The sequence below is a fragment of the Lentinula edodes genome (genome assembly GCF_021015755.1).
Source record: "Lentinula edodes strain Le(Bin) 0899 ss11 chromosome Unknown C8R40scaffold_9, whole genome shotgun sequence".
In the NCBI taxonomy this organism is placed as follows: Eukaryota; Fungi; Basidiomycota; class Agaricomycetes; order Agaricales; family Omphalotaceae; genus Lentinula; species Lentinula edodes.
In genome coordinates this window covers 41017-56476 of record NW_025764315.1, presented here as the reverse complement: position 1 = coordinate 56476, position 15460 = coordinate 41017, and the positions used below count along the sequence as shown (strand labels likewise).

The 15460-nt window shown below is 46.3% G+C and overlaps 7 protein-coding genes across 7 annotated transcripts; 2 read left to right on the top strand and 5 right to left on the bottom strand.

The window, feature by feature from the left end:
• Positions 1–113: 113 nt before the first annotated feature.
• C8R40DRAFT_1093773 (uncharacterized protein) lies at positions 114–1538 on the bottom strand. Its single transcript, XM_046227620.1, has 2 exons — positions 1268–1538; positions 114–1214 (listed from the first exon to the last, which is right to left on the bottom strand). The coding sequence occupies exon 2, from the start codon at positions 1182–1184 to the stop codon at positions 330–332; it is 855 nt and encodes a 284-aa protein (XP_046088524.1). The 5' UTR covers positions 1185–1214; positions 1268–1538; the 3' UTR covers positions 114–329.
• A 65-nt stretch (positions 1539–1603) lies between these two features.
• Positions 1604–4631, bottom strand: C8R40DRAFT_1093770 (uncharacterized protein). Its single transcript, XM_046227619.1, has 9 exons — positions 4178–4631; positions 3941–4117; positions 3660–3885; positions 3188–3602; positions 2764–3135; positions 2351–2709; positions 2184–2301; positions 1997–2125; positions 1604–1945 (listed from the first exon to the last, which is right to left on the bottom strand). Exons 1-9 carry the CDS (start codon positions 4521–4523, stop codon positions 1724–1726), a joined length of 2364 nt encoding a protein of 787 aa, XP_046088523.1. The 5' UTR covers positions 4524–4631; the 3' UTR covers positions 1604–1723.
• On the bottom strand, positions 4632–7607 carry C8R40DRAFT_1093767 (uncharacterized protein). Its single transcript, XM_046227618.1, has 8 exons — positions 7343–7607; positions 7134–7289; positions 6893–7075; positions 6651–6839; positions 6013–6603; positions 5666–5959; positions 5213–5608; positions 4632–5159 (listed from the first exon to the last, which is right to left on the bottom strand). Exons 1-8 carry the CDS (start codon positions 7485–7487, stop codon positions 4753–4755), a joined length of 2361 nt encoding a protein of 786 aa, XP_046088522.1. The 5' UTR covers positions 7488–7607; the 3' UTR covers positions 4632–4752.
• A 93-nt stretch (positions 7608–7700) lies between these two features.
• On the top strand, positions 7701–9744 carry C8R40DRAFT_1159492 (MFS general substrate transporter; the record flags this gene model as incomplete). Its single annotated transcript, XM_046229885.1, has 11 exons — positions 7701–7843; positions 7905–7989; positions 8051–8081; positions 8138–8317; positions 8368–8444; positions 8497–8555; positions 8602–8658; positions 8710–9166; positions 9219–9336; positions 9398–9486; positions 9535–9744. 11 exons carry the CDS (start codon positions 7701–7703, stop codon positions 9742–9744), a joined length of 1506 nt encoding a protein of 501 aa, XP_046088521.1.
• An 11-nt stretch (positions 9745–9755) lies between these two features.
• Positions 9756–11408, bottom strand: C8R40DRAFT_893347 (NADP-dependent oxidoreductase domain-containing protein). The gene is made up of 9 exons (XM_046236607.1): positions 11280–11408; positions 11084–11213; positions 11005–11021; positions 10901–10944; positions 10671–10850; positions 10578–10614; positions 10372–10526; positions 10153–10309; positions 9756–10092 (listed from the first exon to the last, which is right to left on the bottom strand). The coding sequence occupies exons 1-9, from the start codon at positions 11304–11306 to the stop codon at positions 9865–9867; spliced, it is 975 nt and encodes a 324-aa protein (XP_046088520.1). The 5' UTR covers positions 11307–11408; the 3' UTR covers positions 9756–9864.
• Positions 11409–11472: 64 nt separating this feature from the next.
• On the top strand, positions 11473–12507 carry C8R40DRAFT_1159491 (uncharacterized protein; the record flags this gene model as incomplete). The annotated part of the gene is made up of 4 exons (XM_046229884.1): positions 11473–11706; positions 11755–11892; positions 11950–12387; positions 12436–12507. The coding sequence occupies 4 exons, from the start codon at positions 11473–11475 to the stop codon at positions 12505–12507; spliced, it is 882 nt and encodes a 293-aa protein (XP_046088519.1).
• Positions 12508–12590: 83 nt separating this feature from the next.
• On the bottom strand, positions 12591–15237 carry C8R40DRAFT_1159490 (adaptin N terminal region-domain-containing protein; the record flags this gene model as incomplete). Its single annotated transcript, XM_046229883.1, has 10 exons — positions 12591–13019; positions 13069–13374; positions 13423–13780; positions 13830–14043; positions 14100–14314; positions 14362–14726; positions 14774–14850; positions 14901–14963; positions 15025–15130; positions 15187–15237. 10 exons carry the CDS (start codon positions 15235–15237, stop codon positions 12591–12593), a joined length of 2184 nt encoding a protein of 727 aa, XP_046088518.1.
• Between the last annotated feature and the right edge of the window lie 223 nt (positions 15238–15460).

Here is a 15460-nt window from a genome sequence, read left to right as displayed (position 1 = left end):
TAACTTTGAGAGGAGCGGAGACCCGCGGTTCTCGGTGGCATATCATGAAGCTTAGCGAAACGAGTGGCTTCACTCTTTGTCTTCATTTTATTTTAGCAATCACCTACCAATCATACGACAAGGATTGTATTTCCGAGATATATACAGTGTAAGAACGGTATACACAGTGAAGACCATAGAGGGAGCAAGATATAAGTAAGAGTGAGTAATGAGGGAGTAATAATGAGCATATGATAAGTTGGAAGAGCACGAGTATGAAAACATGATAGAGAACATGCATGTACATCTAACGAATTGAAGTTGAAAGCACCAGAGCGAGAACAATACCGCTAGCATTCTTGTTGATACATATTATACGGAGAGCGAAAGTCGTCGGAGAACGGTAAGGGGTCAGGGCCGAGCTCATAAGGGTAAAATGAAGAATCGTCCGAGTCAATGAAAATGTGGAGTGCAGCACGGCTGACGATACGAGGCCTGTCAGCAGGAAGTGGAATAGCGGCTGGATCAATCAAGGTCAACGAAGAACTCGACTGACCAGAAGGCGTAAGTGGCGAGTCTGACTCGTCATCAGACGTGTCTTCAATTGCATCCGGGACAGGGAGGTCTGGGACATCGTCGTCCAGCTCATAGTATGGTAAAGGGTCAACATAGGGAGATGAAGCCGAAGTAGAATCAAAGTGATAGGGATTGATAAGCGGGGGATGAAATGGAGGATATGGGGCAAGATATGGATAAGAAAACGACGATGAAAGGTAAGAGTCGTTGATGAGGTCGTCCGACGAAGACATAGGAGATGGCAGTGGACTCAGCATTTGGTCATAGTCATCGTCTATTTGTGAGACAGACCCACTGTCCGCACCAAAATCGTCTTCCTCGTCGTCGCCAAGTGTTTCCAATAATGAGTCTAACCACTGAGCTTCCGAGGCATTATCACGACCAGAACTGTCCACCAACTTTCCAGCGTCTGGAAACATGAACGAGTCGGTATCTTCAGTACTGATTTCTTCATCCTCGACTTCTGCTTGAGGAAGCCCCGCGTCTGCGTAGTCGGTTGTTGAAGAAGTACTAGCAACAGGTAATGCATTGATAATAGAATTTTTGAGTAGCACCCAACGATGCAAGTTACACTGGTGCAACTTGGAACGGGCCAAGGAGGAAAGACTGGAGGATGTTTCAGACGACATAGTTGAATATGCAGGTATAGGGACTACGGGCTTGGTTAAACAATAAGGATAACAGGATACAGGTAAAAGATAAGAGGACAAACAGGAGTAGGTTCACTAGTTGTCAGAAGCGGTGTATACGGTCGACAATTTCTGGTTCAAAAAGCAAGGAGCCGTTGTTCGATTTACGGACAACTTTATTAACCATTCTCGGGAGAGATGAGACCAGTCGGTAACTGGGACTGAGCCAATTCGGAGATGAAGATTACGGAGGGGAATACTCATGCAGACATTGTTGGTGACACCAGTGAAGGTTCAGGTGAGAGATGAGGAGTGCCGCGGTCTCTCTTTTAAATAAACATTATTACGCGTTTTATGACTCGGTGAACCAGTTCAATTCTTCGATCATTCCAAATTTCACTTTTTTTCTCAGGCTTTAGCTTTGTCCGATTCGGACAGACGCTGAAAAAGTCAAAAGCGCTGGTCTGCGCTGTTCAGAGATAAGCTCTTCCGCTCTATTAGCTACAGAAAAAGAGTCCGAGTACGTCGCCAAACTGATCTCATCCTTCGTCCATCTTATCATCTCCGCCGTCGTCTTTCTTTGTGTCGAGCAATTTTTTGATCTTCCCCATACTCTTCGGCGAGATATCACGAGCTATGGCGAGTAATTGCGCCGACTTGACTTCATCCCCTACCAAACGATACACCTTTGCAAGTTGAAATACGACGTTTGACTCTTCTGGCGAAGAATTGCGCAAGTGTTCCAGGTCTTTGATCGCGGCCTGTGTGTGTACGGATGAGTTCTTGTAACACGTATTGACTCGATCACTCACTTTGTATGCCTTCGCAGAGATAAGGATTTTAGCCCTGCGGTATCGCACTAGCGCGTTATCAGGCGATATTCCAACGGCTTTGTCAAAAAAAGCACGGGCTCCTTCGCGATCACCTCTGCGCTCAGCCACCTGACCGAGATATCAGTAATTGATAGGCATTCCATCATTGATGAAACGAAAAACATACCATCCCCACACATCCCAATAATACTGCGTTGTCTGGGTGTATTTCAACAGCTTTCCTAAAGTGATACTCCGCCAGGCGTAATTTACTCATCCTTAGATAGCATGTTCCCAGGCCATACCTACGACTCACAATGAATCAATGAATAACGATAACAAAAACGCCCATACCATGCATTGTAGTGGCGAGGATCAACACGTAAAGCAGTTTGAAAAAAGGTCACCGCTTTATCCAGATTTTCGTCTATTGTCTCGTGCCCACTTAGCGTGTACGCATAGGCACACGACGGATCCATTTGCGTCGCTCTTCGGAAGCAAGTCAGAGCTTGCGCTCGTTCCTTTTGTAACGAAAACAAATTTCCGATCGCGATCCAAGCTTGAGGCGACCGCGGGTCTATACTGAGTAACTCTTGCGCAAGGAATGAAAGTTCAACAGGTTTCTGCAGATGCCATAGAAGAGTAGAATACACTTCCATATCCCACAATCGATATGGTTCTAGTATGCGAACCGCTTTAAATGCCCGTTCAGCCTAGTTCGAGAAGGCCAATCAGTAATTGGTCTTTACATCAGGCTTTAGACTTACAGATCCATATTCCCCTTTATCGTAGCGCGCCTTCCCCACCATAGAAAGAACCCACGGGGTTTTCTGCTGTATGTGAGGCAATTGCTCGATTGCGTCCAGGCATTCTTGGGAATGGTAAAGGGCTGATGCCCGACCTGCCCTAGCAAATTTCCGCATGAGATCGTAAATATATTTGTCTGCTACTTCTATCTCATATGCGGCTTGAGCTGCTTGCTCCTGACTAAGTGTCCATGATGAAGGGGAGCCTGACCGAGGGGAGCTTGCAACCGCAGGAGGAGAGGGTGAATTTGCCACTTCCGCCTCGTCTTCATCTGATTCGATAGAACGCGAACGAGCATGGCCTTGTTGTTTACGTCGTTCTCGGGTTGAGGGCTGGAGATCGCGTTTTGTTAGGATAATAGAAAGTGCGGAAATAACCACATACTTTGGACGCGTGCTTAGATCCAGTACCACTCAAAAGTCGAGTACTTCGTCGAGTGGCCACATTTTGGTTGACACCCGCGCTTTTGGAAGCAGGCGGCGCTGCTCTGGAATTAACCGTAGGCTGGGAACGAGTATTCGAAGATGAGAAGGAGTTAGAGGACATGAGCGCCAGTCGTGTGCGTGCCTTTTTCAATGGGTCATCTATGGACAACTTCAATGGTTTAGAAGGCTTGAGGACATGCTGTGGTGCCGTCGAGCGTAGTTTCTTGGGCATGGGGCCGGCTTCGTCAGCGGACGAGAGGGGACGAGTAACGGGTTGTTGGGTTGATCCTGATACCGTTGGTTGAGAACGACTACTCCGATGTGCTTGCTGAAAAGTAGTATCGGCAAAGCGAAAAGGCGAATCGTTACTAGCACTGATCAATCCCGCACTTCAGTCAAGTACGGAAACAAATAAGTTGAGAATTTCATACAGAGAGTCGCGGGGGCCCGGGGGAAGAGGCATTCGAAATGGTTGTATTTGATTTGCACCTGGCTTCAAGCCACGAAATAGATTACCTGCATTACCTGCTTCGGGTGTAAAAAACCCAGCTCCTGTAGCGATTGGCCCAGAAGGCTTGGACGCATCGTCGTCGGGATGTAAGTGTTTGGTCGGATCGGGGAGGGGAGGGAATAGGTCATCAACGTCGGGTAACGAACCTATTCCACAGCGAGATGAGCGAAAGAGAATAGTAAGATGACAACGATATATTACCCAATGCGCATAAACCTTCGAATGCCTCCCATATCAGGGGATTCATGGTTAAGGCCTGGTGGAAGCTTTGAGCCGCGATGGTTTGACGGTTTCCTCTGAGCGCCATTGCTCCGGATAGACAGTGTATTGCAGCGGGGTCAGGAGATTGACGTGCAGTTCGCGAAGACGGCGCAGACGCTGTTGCCGGACAATGACAATGAGCAAAGACAGGAGAAGGACACTTAGTAAATGACGCACTGGATGCTGTATGGGATAGTTCCTTCGCCGCCTCTTCCAGAGCTTCTTGTGCCTCCCTGTACCTCCCGAGGATTTTACAGCACTTTGCTTTGAGCTCCAGACACCCGCTGCATTGATCTTGTCTGGATATATTTACGACACAGAGCGCAGGATAAGTCTGTCCTTCGCGTAAGAGAGTAATTGCATAGAGGTGGCGGGCGTCGTGACTGTGTTGATCCAAGGCAAAATAGCGTTCTGCATAAAACACTGCTGTTCTAGTCAAATCCGAGTCAAGGCAAGCCCAAACAAGGGATTGAAAGCGCTGCGCTATCACTGGTAGAAATGCTGGGGATTCTGAAAGGTCCATATACACGTAGATGCTTCTATGACATAGATTTGAGTAATAATTTTCCGTGGTGATAATGGCTGCAGGGAGAGATTCAAACACGATAGAAGTCCACCCGCATCATGTGATTCACGCGTCGTTGCAAATTGATCGGAAAAGCACTACAAGGCACTACACAAAAAAATCCAGAGAATACAAGAAAAAGGGTATATCGATGTTATACAATCCGTCGCATTGACCACAAAGTATGTTAAGCCCATGTATCTAAAACCTTTTTGAGCGCATTTCCTAGCATTTCTTCCTTTCCTGTTGCGTCCTTCAGTGTTTTCAGTACCTTTTCCATTACCGGTCTTACGGTTTCTTTGATCTTTTCGATCTCCTCACCGGCGATATTTCGGCCAATTTGAATGAAAAACGAGCAAACATTAATGCGGACTTCTGGTTGGTAATTGATTGGATTGTCAACATTCTTCAGAACGGCGATGAACATATCTAGTGGGGTTTTTGGAACAGGTAGACGCCCACGAGTGGACGGAGTAGCGATGGTTGGCGAGCTACTGTCAGTGGTCACTGACGTTGAGGCTGACGGAGGTTCGGCGGACGAAGGAGGATGTTCAAAAGAAAGCGGAGCCAAAATTGCTCGCAAAACGAGCGGAGCTATGAAATCTATGAGCGATCACCACTGATAGTTGACGCATATATGTTCTGACCTCCTGCCTTTTGCGTACTAAGTAAAGTCAAGGCAACAACGCCTTCATTGATAAGAAGGGGATATTGCCCACTACGGCCAACAAGACTCGCAAGAGCGGTAGCGCACTGCATCGTGAGAATTGCTTTCACGCTTTCTTTCTTTCTTCTCTCTTTGCCGGCCAAAAGATCTGAATCGACGGTCCCATTGGCAATTGGCGAGGATGCTGTCGTGACAGGTGTTCCAATTATATCACCGGACCAAAGAGACTTGATAACGTTGACAAGGACTCTCGTTCCTTCGCTTTTCACGGTAACAGTATCTGCACGTTTCACAAGGGCGAGTATTAGAGACAAACCCGAGGGAGGTATGGGCGTGTTTGTTGAAGGAGGAAGGACCAAGCTGAATGTGTTCTCCACTGAATTAATTTGGCAAAATCAGCATACAAGATGTAAGTTGAATGAAACAATCCAACCATTTGTGTTGCACATGTGCTTCACAACACCAATTGCGCTGACTTGTAGAACTTCCGCCATACCATCTGTTTTCTCATCCCACACACCGCTGTCGCAGATACTTTGTATCAGTCCAGCTCTCCCTAGAATGACATGGATGTCGGAACCAGGTGGGCCTGCTTGTGCGATGTGCTTTAACAACCCGAGCACACCATGCTTTACCTTGATATCCGTCGAAATAGAAAGCAGATGTTGAGATGATAGAGCTGGCGCCAAATAATGAGGAGGTGACAAAAGGACAGTGGCATTCTTTTCTGAATAGCAGAGTTAACGACGAGATCGCAGCAGGGATTAAGGATAGGCCCACCTCGTCTCGTTAAATTGCCTAACGAAAGACTAGCACATGTTGCCAAATCTGACCTGTCGAAAAAGGCTCCCTTTCCAGCATCCATGTCAATAACATACCCTTTCAGCCATTCGACCATTCTGACTACGAATTCTCCTCCCGCCCTCCCCTCGGAGTCGTCCCATAAGCTCATTTCTGCAGCCTCTTCGCCAGCAACCTCTACAACGGTTTTTATCAGGGCTGCTCTACACATGTCGAAGGCTTTTTGCTTCCGTGGCACGTCGAAATCATCAGGAGCGTTCGCCCAAAGAGAAGGATACTCCCCTTTCTCGATGAAATCAAGGATGGAGCGTAAGCTTGAGCCAGTTGGATGTTCCGAAGGGGTCTTGAATCCCAAAGCTAAACACAACCGGACGTCTTCGACGTCTAGGGACAAGGACTCTATGAGGGAACATGACTCCTCCAAACATTCGAGGTCGGCTTGTACAAGGTCGAAAAATATTTCTGAGTCAGCAGGAAATGTCATAGAAGAGGTTGATGTATGCGGTGGGGTGAAAGCGACCAAGACAGCTGTTAAAAATGGGAGGTCTTTGGTAGACAATGGCTGTAAAGCTATGAAAGAGGTCGGTGTACTGAAGTAGCGATCCATGATTGCTTACTTTCATCCTTGACCTCTTTTAATTCCACGAGCGTTCTCCAAACCCAAGCGGACAACATACTTCTTATCTGCCATTCCTCTGCGTCTGGAGACGATACGGAAAGCCATGCACCAGGAGGATAAACGACACTGAATAACTTCAGTAGAGTACTGCCCGCGTCAAGGGATATCAGGCGAATCTTGACAGGATCTACCCAGAGCGAGTTAGAACCGCAAAATGAGCGAAATCACAGGATCACGAACCGTACCCGACACTCGCATTCAACAAAACTCCAACAGCTGTTCTAACGACCTTCAGATGTGATAGGGAAAGAGACAGCAGCTGCTGAGACTCGGATAAACTATTGACCAATGAAGTGTATGCTTCTAATAATGAAAGAAGCACTTGAGGAAAACCAGCGTCGAGAAGAGAAGCTCTATTGTCATCTAGCAAGCAGTAGTAGTATAAATATGTATGATCTTCAGAGATAACAGGGCAACTGACCGTGATCCATGCATAGATTGGCAGATACTCTAAGTATCTCCAGTATGGGGGATGTGTACGATGAATCTGGTACGGTTGAGCCATGGAGAGCCAGAGAGAGTAATGAGCGGAGGTTTGTGAAGATTGAAGTTCGTCCGAGTATAGAGTGATTATCAACTACAGCGACCGATGTCATGAACAGGGTGTTGAGTACTAGAAGGAACACTAACTTGAACCATCTTTGTCGCGCAGGCCGTTCGCTAAGACTTGAGCAGTGGCTGTAACTTGCTGCCATGTATCATCACTTTCGGCATCTTGAAGATTTTTGAGTAGCTCTGAGAGCTTCTTCTCGAGGAGCAAAAGGTTGTTTGCCATGAACTCGAAAGTCGCTATCTGAAAAGGTTGAAACTAATCAGCCCTAAGTCCGACCAATAAATCTAAAGCCGAAAGGCCGGTATGAGCCGGTATGTTGCCGCGGAAGCCGCTGCGGGTAGCTTCCGGGCAAGCGTTATATACAGACCATGTTGCGTCCACTGTCCTTATATACTATTATACTATTGGACCAGCCATCTGCAATCTTTCCAAGTTATGACTCCGTCAAAGCTTGAAGAACAAACAACTACTCCACCATCCGCTGCAGACGCAGAATTCACAGAGAGACCATATAGTGTATATACGAGCAAAGAAAAATGGTTTATCGTAACTCTTGTCTCATTTGCAGGAATATTCAGGCGAGTTTTTTATCGCAACAACATGTTACACTGGTTGACCAGGATTCCTCATTCATCTTAGCCCTTTCACCGCGAATATCTATTTCCCTGCCATCCCAACGCTTACTTCTGTATTTCACAAATCCACTGAATTGATTAATCTAACCGTGCGTACTATATACCAGACGCCAACTCAACAACAGTACCTCAAGAACATACTTATATCAGGTTACGATGTATATGGTGCTGCAAGGTCTTTGTATGTCTTTCTGTATCTTCTATGGTTCATGAGTGATGCCTACTATCTACTGTCAGCCCCCATGTTTTTCGGAAGTTTTGCAGATTTCCATGGTCGAAGACCCATATTCATCCTATGTCTCTTTGTTCTATGTTTATCCTGTGTAGGATTGGCCCTTGTACCAACGAACGCTTACTGGCTATTGATGGTTCTTCGCTGCTTGCAAGCTACCGGATCCGCCAGCACGATCGCCCTAGGTACGTTTGTCTCTTTGCTTCGCACAACAGGCGAGTAAATCTAAATACAGGCGCTGGCGTCATCGGTGACATTGCTGTCCCCTCAGAACGAGGAGGATTCTTCGGATTCTACTCACTAGGGCCTATGGTACTGTTTTTCCTCGTATGAGAACTTTGATCCATTTTTAATACTAAGGCAGCTCGGGCCTGCTTTAGGCCCTGTTATCGGCGGTGCTCTTTCCGATGGATTAGGATGGAGGTCAGCAAGAATTGTGTAATCGACAACAATTAAATGCCTTGAATAGATCTATTTTCTGGTTTCTTTGCATTGCCACTGGTCTAGCTTGCATCATAATGCTTCTGTGAGATTTTCTCCTATCCTTTATATTGGGACTTTTCTCATCGTTCGCAAGTTTTCTCCCCGAGACTCTGAGGCAGATAGTAGGCGATGGCAGCGTTGTCCCAGGTCCCATTTATCGACCTTGGATACCAATCATTAGCTGTCATTCCACGGCGGCTTCGAACTTTAAGAGACCGCCGAAACGCAAGTTCAAAAACCCCTTGCTCTTATTCAAGAATTTAGACATTGTAATGCTGCTTTTCTTCAACGGCATTGTCTATTCAGTGTTCTACGCTGTGACAGCTTCCATATCTTCTCTTTTCGCAGATATTTACCCCTTCCTGAACGACAGTACTATTGGCTTGTGCTATCTCGCTATCGGGTTCGGTACAGCTGCAGGAAGTGCAGGGGCAGGAAAAGTTCTTGACTGGGATTTTCAGCGCATGAAGAAAGTTTACATCGAAACTCATGGCTCCAAGTCAATGAAGACTGAAAGCAATGATCTGGGAGACGATTTTCCCATCGAAAAGGTGGAATAGCGAAATTTTTCGCTTGTGTCTGATTCTGATATGTGCAATGTAGGCTCGCCTGATGTCGATGTCTTATTCTATGGTGGTACTAGTAGCCACCGGTATGGGATATGGCTGGTGTTTACAAAAGAAAGTCCACATTGCTGCACCTCTGGTTTTGCAGTTCATCAGTAAGTTATTCTCAAATATGCCGTTCTCTTCTTCAGTCTTCTTCTCATTCCCGCGTTTTAGTAGGTGCTTTGAGCATGGCTGTTATGAACCCCACACAGACTTTGATTCTCGATCTGATGCCTGGACAAGGCTCTTCCGTTACTGCTTGTGTGAGTCTAGTACACCAGTCAATTCGAGTGATTAATCTGTCTGCGTAGAACAACGTTGTCAGATGCTTACTAGGTGCTGTAGCCGTTTCGGTGATTGATATAATTCTCAGCAGTTTAGGACCAGGTTTCACATACGTCCTTCTCAACGGGATCATCGTCATCTCTATGCCCCTGCTATACCTAGTAATAGAATTGGGACCAAGGTTTCGCAAAAAACGACGAGAAGCCGACGTTCAAACTTTGGTTGCACGTTCTTAATTCCTACCTATATTACATCAACTTGAAGGTCATGCTAGACATAGATACACGACCTCTTTCGAAATACATACGCTGAAAACTGACGGAAACAACTATTTCTAATTTTGCTGAAGTCTCAAATCATCGCCAATACAAGGGTGCAGTCCCGCTTTCAACAACCATACGATGGGCTTCATCCAGAGCTTTGACTACGGCGTCAGGTAGTGGCCCTTTGGTGCTATCCTCGCAGTTCTGCTGCAGCTGGCTGACATTACTCGCACCGATAATGACCCCATCTTCAGGAGTGAGAACCGAGTGATGCTGACACCAACGCAAAGCGATCTCAGTTAAACGTAGATTGTGTTCCGTCTGATTTATGTGGTCAGTTGTAAAACACTTTAGCCAGAGGTGGAATTAATGAAAGCGCACCGCGATACCCTTGAGGTGTTCAAGGGCTTTGAAATAGCCATCTTTCAAATAACGAGCTCGGTACATTGTTCCCATCGCGCTTCCTCCAGCATCAAAACGGCCCCCCGCAGCGTTAGGGTCGTCTAACGAAGTAACTTTTCCGGCGAAGAGACCTCCTCTGTGAATGACAATGTCGCATTTAGCAATTTTGATTCAAATGGATATGATAAAGAGGCTCACGCTAAAGGATTGTATATCACAAGACGTAACCCATATTTACGAGCACAAGGAAGGAGTTCCGCCTCCATGGCTCGTGTAACTGCGTTGTACATCACTTGATATACCTTCGGCATGACATATCCCTTGGCCATGCAGATTCCAACGATTTCGGCAACCTGATAGAAATGAAGAGGCTTCTTGCCCAATGCGCCAGTGTAAACACTCACCTCCCAAGCTGCGTAATTGCTTAGGCCAAAGATCTCGCTGCAATGCAGCGTAGTGAGTTGATCGAGTTTGATCAGGACAGGTATCAAACGTACAAACGACCTTCCTCGTATAGCTTGTTGACCTCCGCGACGGTTACCTCGAAGGGGACAGAGCGATCAGGCGCATGAAGATACAAGACACGTATTCTGTCGCGCTTCAACTTCTCCAACGATGTCAAGAAGATCGAGCGCAAAGCTGCAGGCGAATGATCGCCTGGATTTACAGGATAAACCCTGATGAAATATCAGTGTGAAGCTTGGCCTTCACGGGAACCCATACAGACTTGGTATCAATAGTGGCGCCTTTGAGGTCGAGCTTCGACAGCAACTAAAAAGCGTCATACCATTAAGTATACTGAGAGGGTGCAGCTTGAGCTCTCTGCTTCACCTCTTCGGTTGTTCCTTCTGGAATCGAGATTTAAGTCAGGGATCGCCCAGTCGACCAACTTTATAGGTGCTCATTTTACCTGCATACACTCTAGCAGTGTCTAGCTCCTTGTGTCCATGCTGTAGGAACACGTCTATGATATTCTGGCATTCGTCCAGGTCCGCCGTGCGAACACCGTTCTTGCTAGGGAAACCTATGGTCATTGTTCCCTGTATATAATAATGATATCAAATCATGAAGATAGCAAGTATGCAGAGAGTAATTCGAGAACTCACGAAAATAAGTGGTACTCGCGACCCCATCTCTGTTGGTTGTCAAGAATAAGAATAAGAATAAGATTACACGGTACATTCGGTTTTGTCTGTCGGAGTCTGTCGGTGGGAGAAGGCGGGCGGCGCGGGTGGCCCGAACCGAAGAGATTTCTCAGTGCCCAGATGGAGATAACCGAGTTTCGTTCTCAGTTCAGCAATGGGCTCCAAGAAGAACAAGTTGAAAAAGGCGTTTTCCCCTCCTTTCCAACAGTCGCCTCCTCTACCTGAACCAGATGATGACGCAGAACTATTAAATGATCTTATGGCGCAGCTTGACTCTGGAAATCAAACCGTCCAGGCTGAATCTGCGCAAGTGATACAAGATATTCAGCGGCAGGAGACGGTCAGCGGTACAAAGAAGGATCCTAACAGTCGATATCAAGCTAGACAGGTAATATTCACTCCGTCTGCTCTACTCATGAGCTGATCAAACTTATAGGCAAGGAAAGCCGCAGCGTTGGCAGAATCATATTCTCCTTCCAATCCTGAAGCTGATGCACGATTGATGCAAGAAGCAAAGGAGGAAGAGTCAAATATTCGACGAATATGTGATGAACTGAATGTCCAGATCTACGAGGCAAGCTTCCTGGTTCGATTTTTGGCGATGGAGTCGCTGCTACTCACGTTACCATAGATCAATCCTGACGGTCACTGTCTATACTCTGCGATAGCTGACCAACTTGCTCTCCTATCGATCATACCCCCAGCCCAAGCAAACTATGCCACAGCTCGTTTAGCGGCTTGCAATTATATGTACTCACATCCTGACGACTTCATTCCCTTCCTACCTTCTACTTCCGGTGAAGATGGTCCTGGCGCCCTAAATGCTGGAATAATCAGCCCCAAAGGGTTTGAATATTACTGTCAAGCCATTCGAGATACTTCTGAATGGGGAGGCGAACCTGAAATCCTTGCTCTCAGTCGCGCTTTTAATGTTCCTATCCATGTTATCCAATCCGGACAACCTCCCATCGTGATTCATAATCCTACTGGAACCCCCAACGATGGTGACGTACGAGACAAACGGGTTGTTCGAATCAGTTACCATCGCCGTATGTATGGATTAGGAGAGGTTGGTCAATACTTTCGAACATATTATTTTTACTAACCTCTCGAGTAGCATTATAACTCCCTTCGTCCTCAATCGAAACTTTCAAACATATCCAACTCTTTACAGAATATCCTGAGCTAAACACACCGAAACTTTAGGATTACATGAATCATTATCTTGTACTCTAGTGGCTGTCCCCAATATAATACATAGTTTACAAAGGATCAAAATAGTAGGTCATCGTCATCATCATGTTGCCTACTAGCCATAGGTCTTGGTTCATCAGCAAGATAACCTCCGAAAGCATTGTCAAGATTTGAATATGGATCCAAATTACTCGCTTGTCTACTGTGCGGCGGTTCATCATCCTCTTCTGTTTCATCTTGGTCATTCGCGACGTCGTCCTGCGTAGGCGAAATAAGCTGAGAAGATTGTGTAGGAAGGGCCGACGTGTCGACATCGGTCTTCGCAGGTGGTAATGGAGCAACTGGCGATGACTGTGCTTGAGGTTCTGTTGGGCCAGGGCCTGCTACGACGATGGGCCCCATTGAGGGGAGTTGCGTACGCGCTAATGGTATAAGGACTGCTCTTGAATGTGCGTTCAAGGCCGGGCTATCTTTGAGAGCCTTTCCAGCTGCGTTTCGAATGAATGTCTGTAGAACGTTCAGCAATCAGCCTAGTTGTAGACAGTGGTGAACTCGCCTCTGGATTTTTATGATAGATACTCCCAAGCGTTCCCGTGTGTAGTAGTAATTGGTCCAGAGCCCCTCTGTCCATCCTGTCAGAATCCGTCGTGATGGGTGGTTTCTCAGACAGAACAATCTCCCCCGCGACAGTAGGGTTGATGGCAAGCATTCGCCAGTACATAAATCCTCGATCTCGAAGATCAGGATTATCAGCTTCCTCGGTCGTCCATTTCAGAACCTTGTGCACAAGTTCTTTGGCTTTGTCTACTTTCGATTTGTACACGAAAAGTTTGACGACAGCCGTCAGAAGGGCCAATTGGACCTAATGATCGTTGAATAAGGCTATCTGAAGATAACATGGCGTACTCGCCTCAGTGCTCTCCTCTAAGAAAGTGTAACACAAGTCATCAAGCAACTCATCTGCGTTGTCTATGATGTTTGCATATTGACCAAGAATCCATACCATGGAAGCTTTCGCTTCCGGCTCATCTAGAGCATCGAGATTCTCACAGAGATTGGGAATAATACCCTCGTATTTCCCGGGATATCGTCTGAAGATGTCCTTGATGACAATGACAGCTTCCTGGACCACATACGTTACTTTTGTCTCGATGAGGTCAAGTAGTGCCTGTATACAGTCATCTGCAGCAGCCTCAACTTTGATAGCTAATCGACCAATGGAACGAACTGCCTTGCGCACGAAGTCAAGGTCTACTTCTGACGCATATCTGGTGGTGCAATCAGCGGACAGGATAAAATGAATCTTCTGAGACGCACTCTTGCAATTCCGCAAGAACCTCCTTCGCATTCTCTGCTCGAGCCAATCGATACATAATTTCCAGCTTGGCCAGTTTGATATAGATTGGGTCATTGTATTTACAAAAAAATACTCGCACGTCGTTCTTGAGTACTGTTGGCCTTCTTTGAATGATCAGCAAGATGTTTCTCAATGCGACATATTGCACTTCCGGACCAGAGGAGAGTAAAGTGACTAATGATAGTGACATTAAATGAAACAACCGATTCAAACATGATGTTGCCACGAACCTAGGGGAGGGCCCATCTTTTTGCAAATGTAATCGATCAGTTGTCGGTTCTCCATGTAGTTCATCAGATACAACAAGGCTTTGATGGTTGTTAGTATGACTGCAGAATTTCCGTGTTGTAGTTGGACTATAATCCTCTCTGCCATCATCTCCGCATCAGTATGACGTTCGGGGACATAACGTAGCAGGGAGTCCAATATGTATATTTGCCCCCATCTATCACAAGTCAACACAAATTTGATGCTGGGATGCTATTTACTCACTCAGAACTTTCGGGGATGGCTGCCAGCAATTTGTTCGCCGTCGCTAGATTGAGCTTGAAGATCACGCCGTCTTGCCTATCGCCTATTTCGGATAACGCGGCAACAGCGTTGGCTACAACGGTTGCATTTGAGTCGAGCATAAGATCCCGCAGTAGCTCGACGAATCCTCCTCTCTCTGCTTTTCGTGGATCTGCTGAGTACAGTTTTGCAACACATATAGCCGCCGTCTTTCTCACATATGGATCGCGGTCTTTAAGTGCATGACGGAGGTTATCGGAAAGGGCTTCTGTGACGACGGGAATGGGGATGTATGACATTGTTCGAATTGCCAGAGCGCGAATTAACGGATTACGATCATTGCAGTCCTGATATTATGAGAAATTGAATAAAATAGATACAGAAAACCACGTACTTGGAGGAAATTCGGAATGACAAGATGTATCTGGTCAGGTTTAGACCGCCCATAGCTCACAAGAAATAGATAAACCACTGAAGATCATCAAGCTTTGATGTTGAGTAAAATTGCTAGTCAGACTAACTCTTCTTAATTTCCAGTAGCGGGGTACCAAGACACTGAACTACATCAGGAAACAATGGTGACACTGGACAAAAATCGAAGTTAATCACAAAGTGAACACTCGATGAATAGAAAACTATACCAACTGTCCATTCCCATTGTGATGTTTGCCACAATCTTCTTCAATACCGTCTTGCGCTTGACAAACTTTTTGTCCTTTGTTTCTGCGGCGAGAAGCTCTGCACGAAATTCCTAACATCGAAATCATCGTGAGGCTTCGGTGGTGGGTATGTCATAAACGTAAGTACCTCAATCTTTCCCCTCTGGAAGAACTTCGCATCCTGGCCTGGTTGGGACATTGCGTCGGAAATATGAGTGGAGGTCTTCACGGCTGTGGCCTGAGCGGGACCTGATGCAGATGAGCAGTCGACAGGTGTCAGGGATATAGGACCACGTGGTCGGTGCTATATAATTACATCCTTTAGCGCCGCAAATGCGGCAATCCCCGACTCTGAAAGGGTTCAACATTTTGAGCTTGTAAAATGGACAATTGATAGGTTGAGAATGAAGTACAGAAAGAAA

Bases quoted from the DNA above. Each gene is read 5' to 3' on its own strand.
- C8R40DRAFT_1093767 (XM_046227618.1), bottom strand. From the start codon at position 7,487: ATGGCAAACAACCTTTTGCTCCTCGAGAAGAAGCTCTCAGAGCTACTC. The intron at 6,840-6,892 runs GTTCGTGATCCT...CGCTCTGGGTAG, and splicing joins GAATGCGAGTGTCGGGTACG to ATCCTGTCAAGATTCGCCTG. The intron at 5,960-6,012 runs GTGGGCCTATCC...TCTGCTATTCAG, and splicing joins AGGCAATTTAACGAGACGAG to AAAAGAATGCCACTGTCCTT.
- C8R40DRAFT_1093773 (XM_046227620.1), bottom strand. From the start codon at position 1,184: ATGTCGTCTGAAACATCCTCCAGTCTTTCCTCCTTGGCCCGTTCCAAG.
- C8R40DRAFT_1093770 (XM_046227619.1), bottom strand. From the start codon at position 4,523: ATGGACCTTTCAGAATCCCCAGCATTTCTACCAGTGATAGCGCAGCGC. The intron at 2,710-2,763 runs GTAAGTCTAAAG...TTCTCGAACTAG, and splicing joins ATAAAGGGGAATATGGATCT to GCTGAACGGGCATTTAAAGC. The intron at 1,946-1,996 runs GTGAGTGATCGA...GTACACACACAG, and splicing joins TCTCTGCGAAGGCATACAAA to GCCGCGATCAAAGACCTGGA.
- C8R40DRAFT_893347 (XM_046236607.1), bottom strand. From the start codon at position 11,306: ATGGGGTCGCGAGTACCACTTATTTTC. The intron at 11,214-11,279 runs GTGAGTTCTCGA...TATTATATACAG, and splicing joins CGCGAGTACCACTTATTTTC to GGAACAATGACCATAGGTTT. The intron at 10,615-10,670 runs GTACGTTTGATA...GCTGCATTGCAG, and splicing joins CTATACGAGGAAGGTCGTTT to CGAGATCTTTGGCCTAAGCA.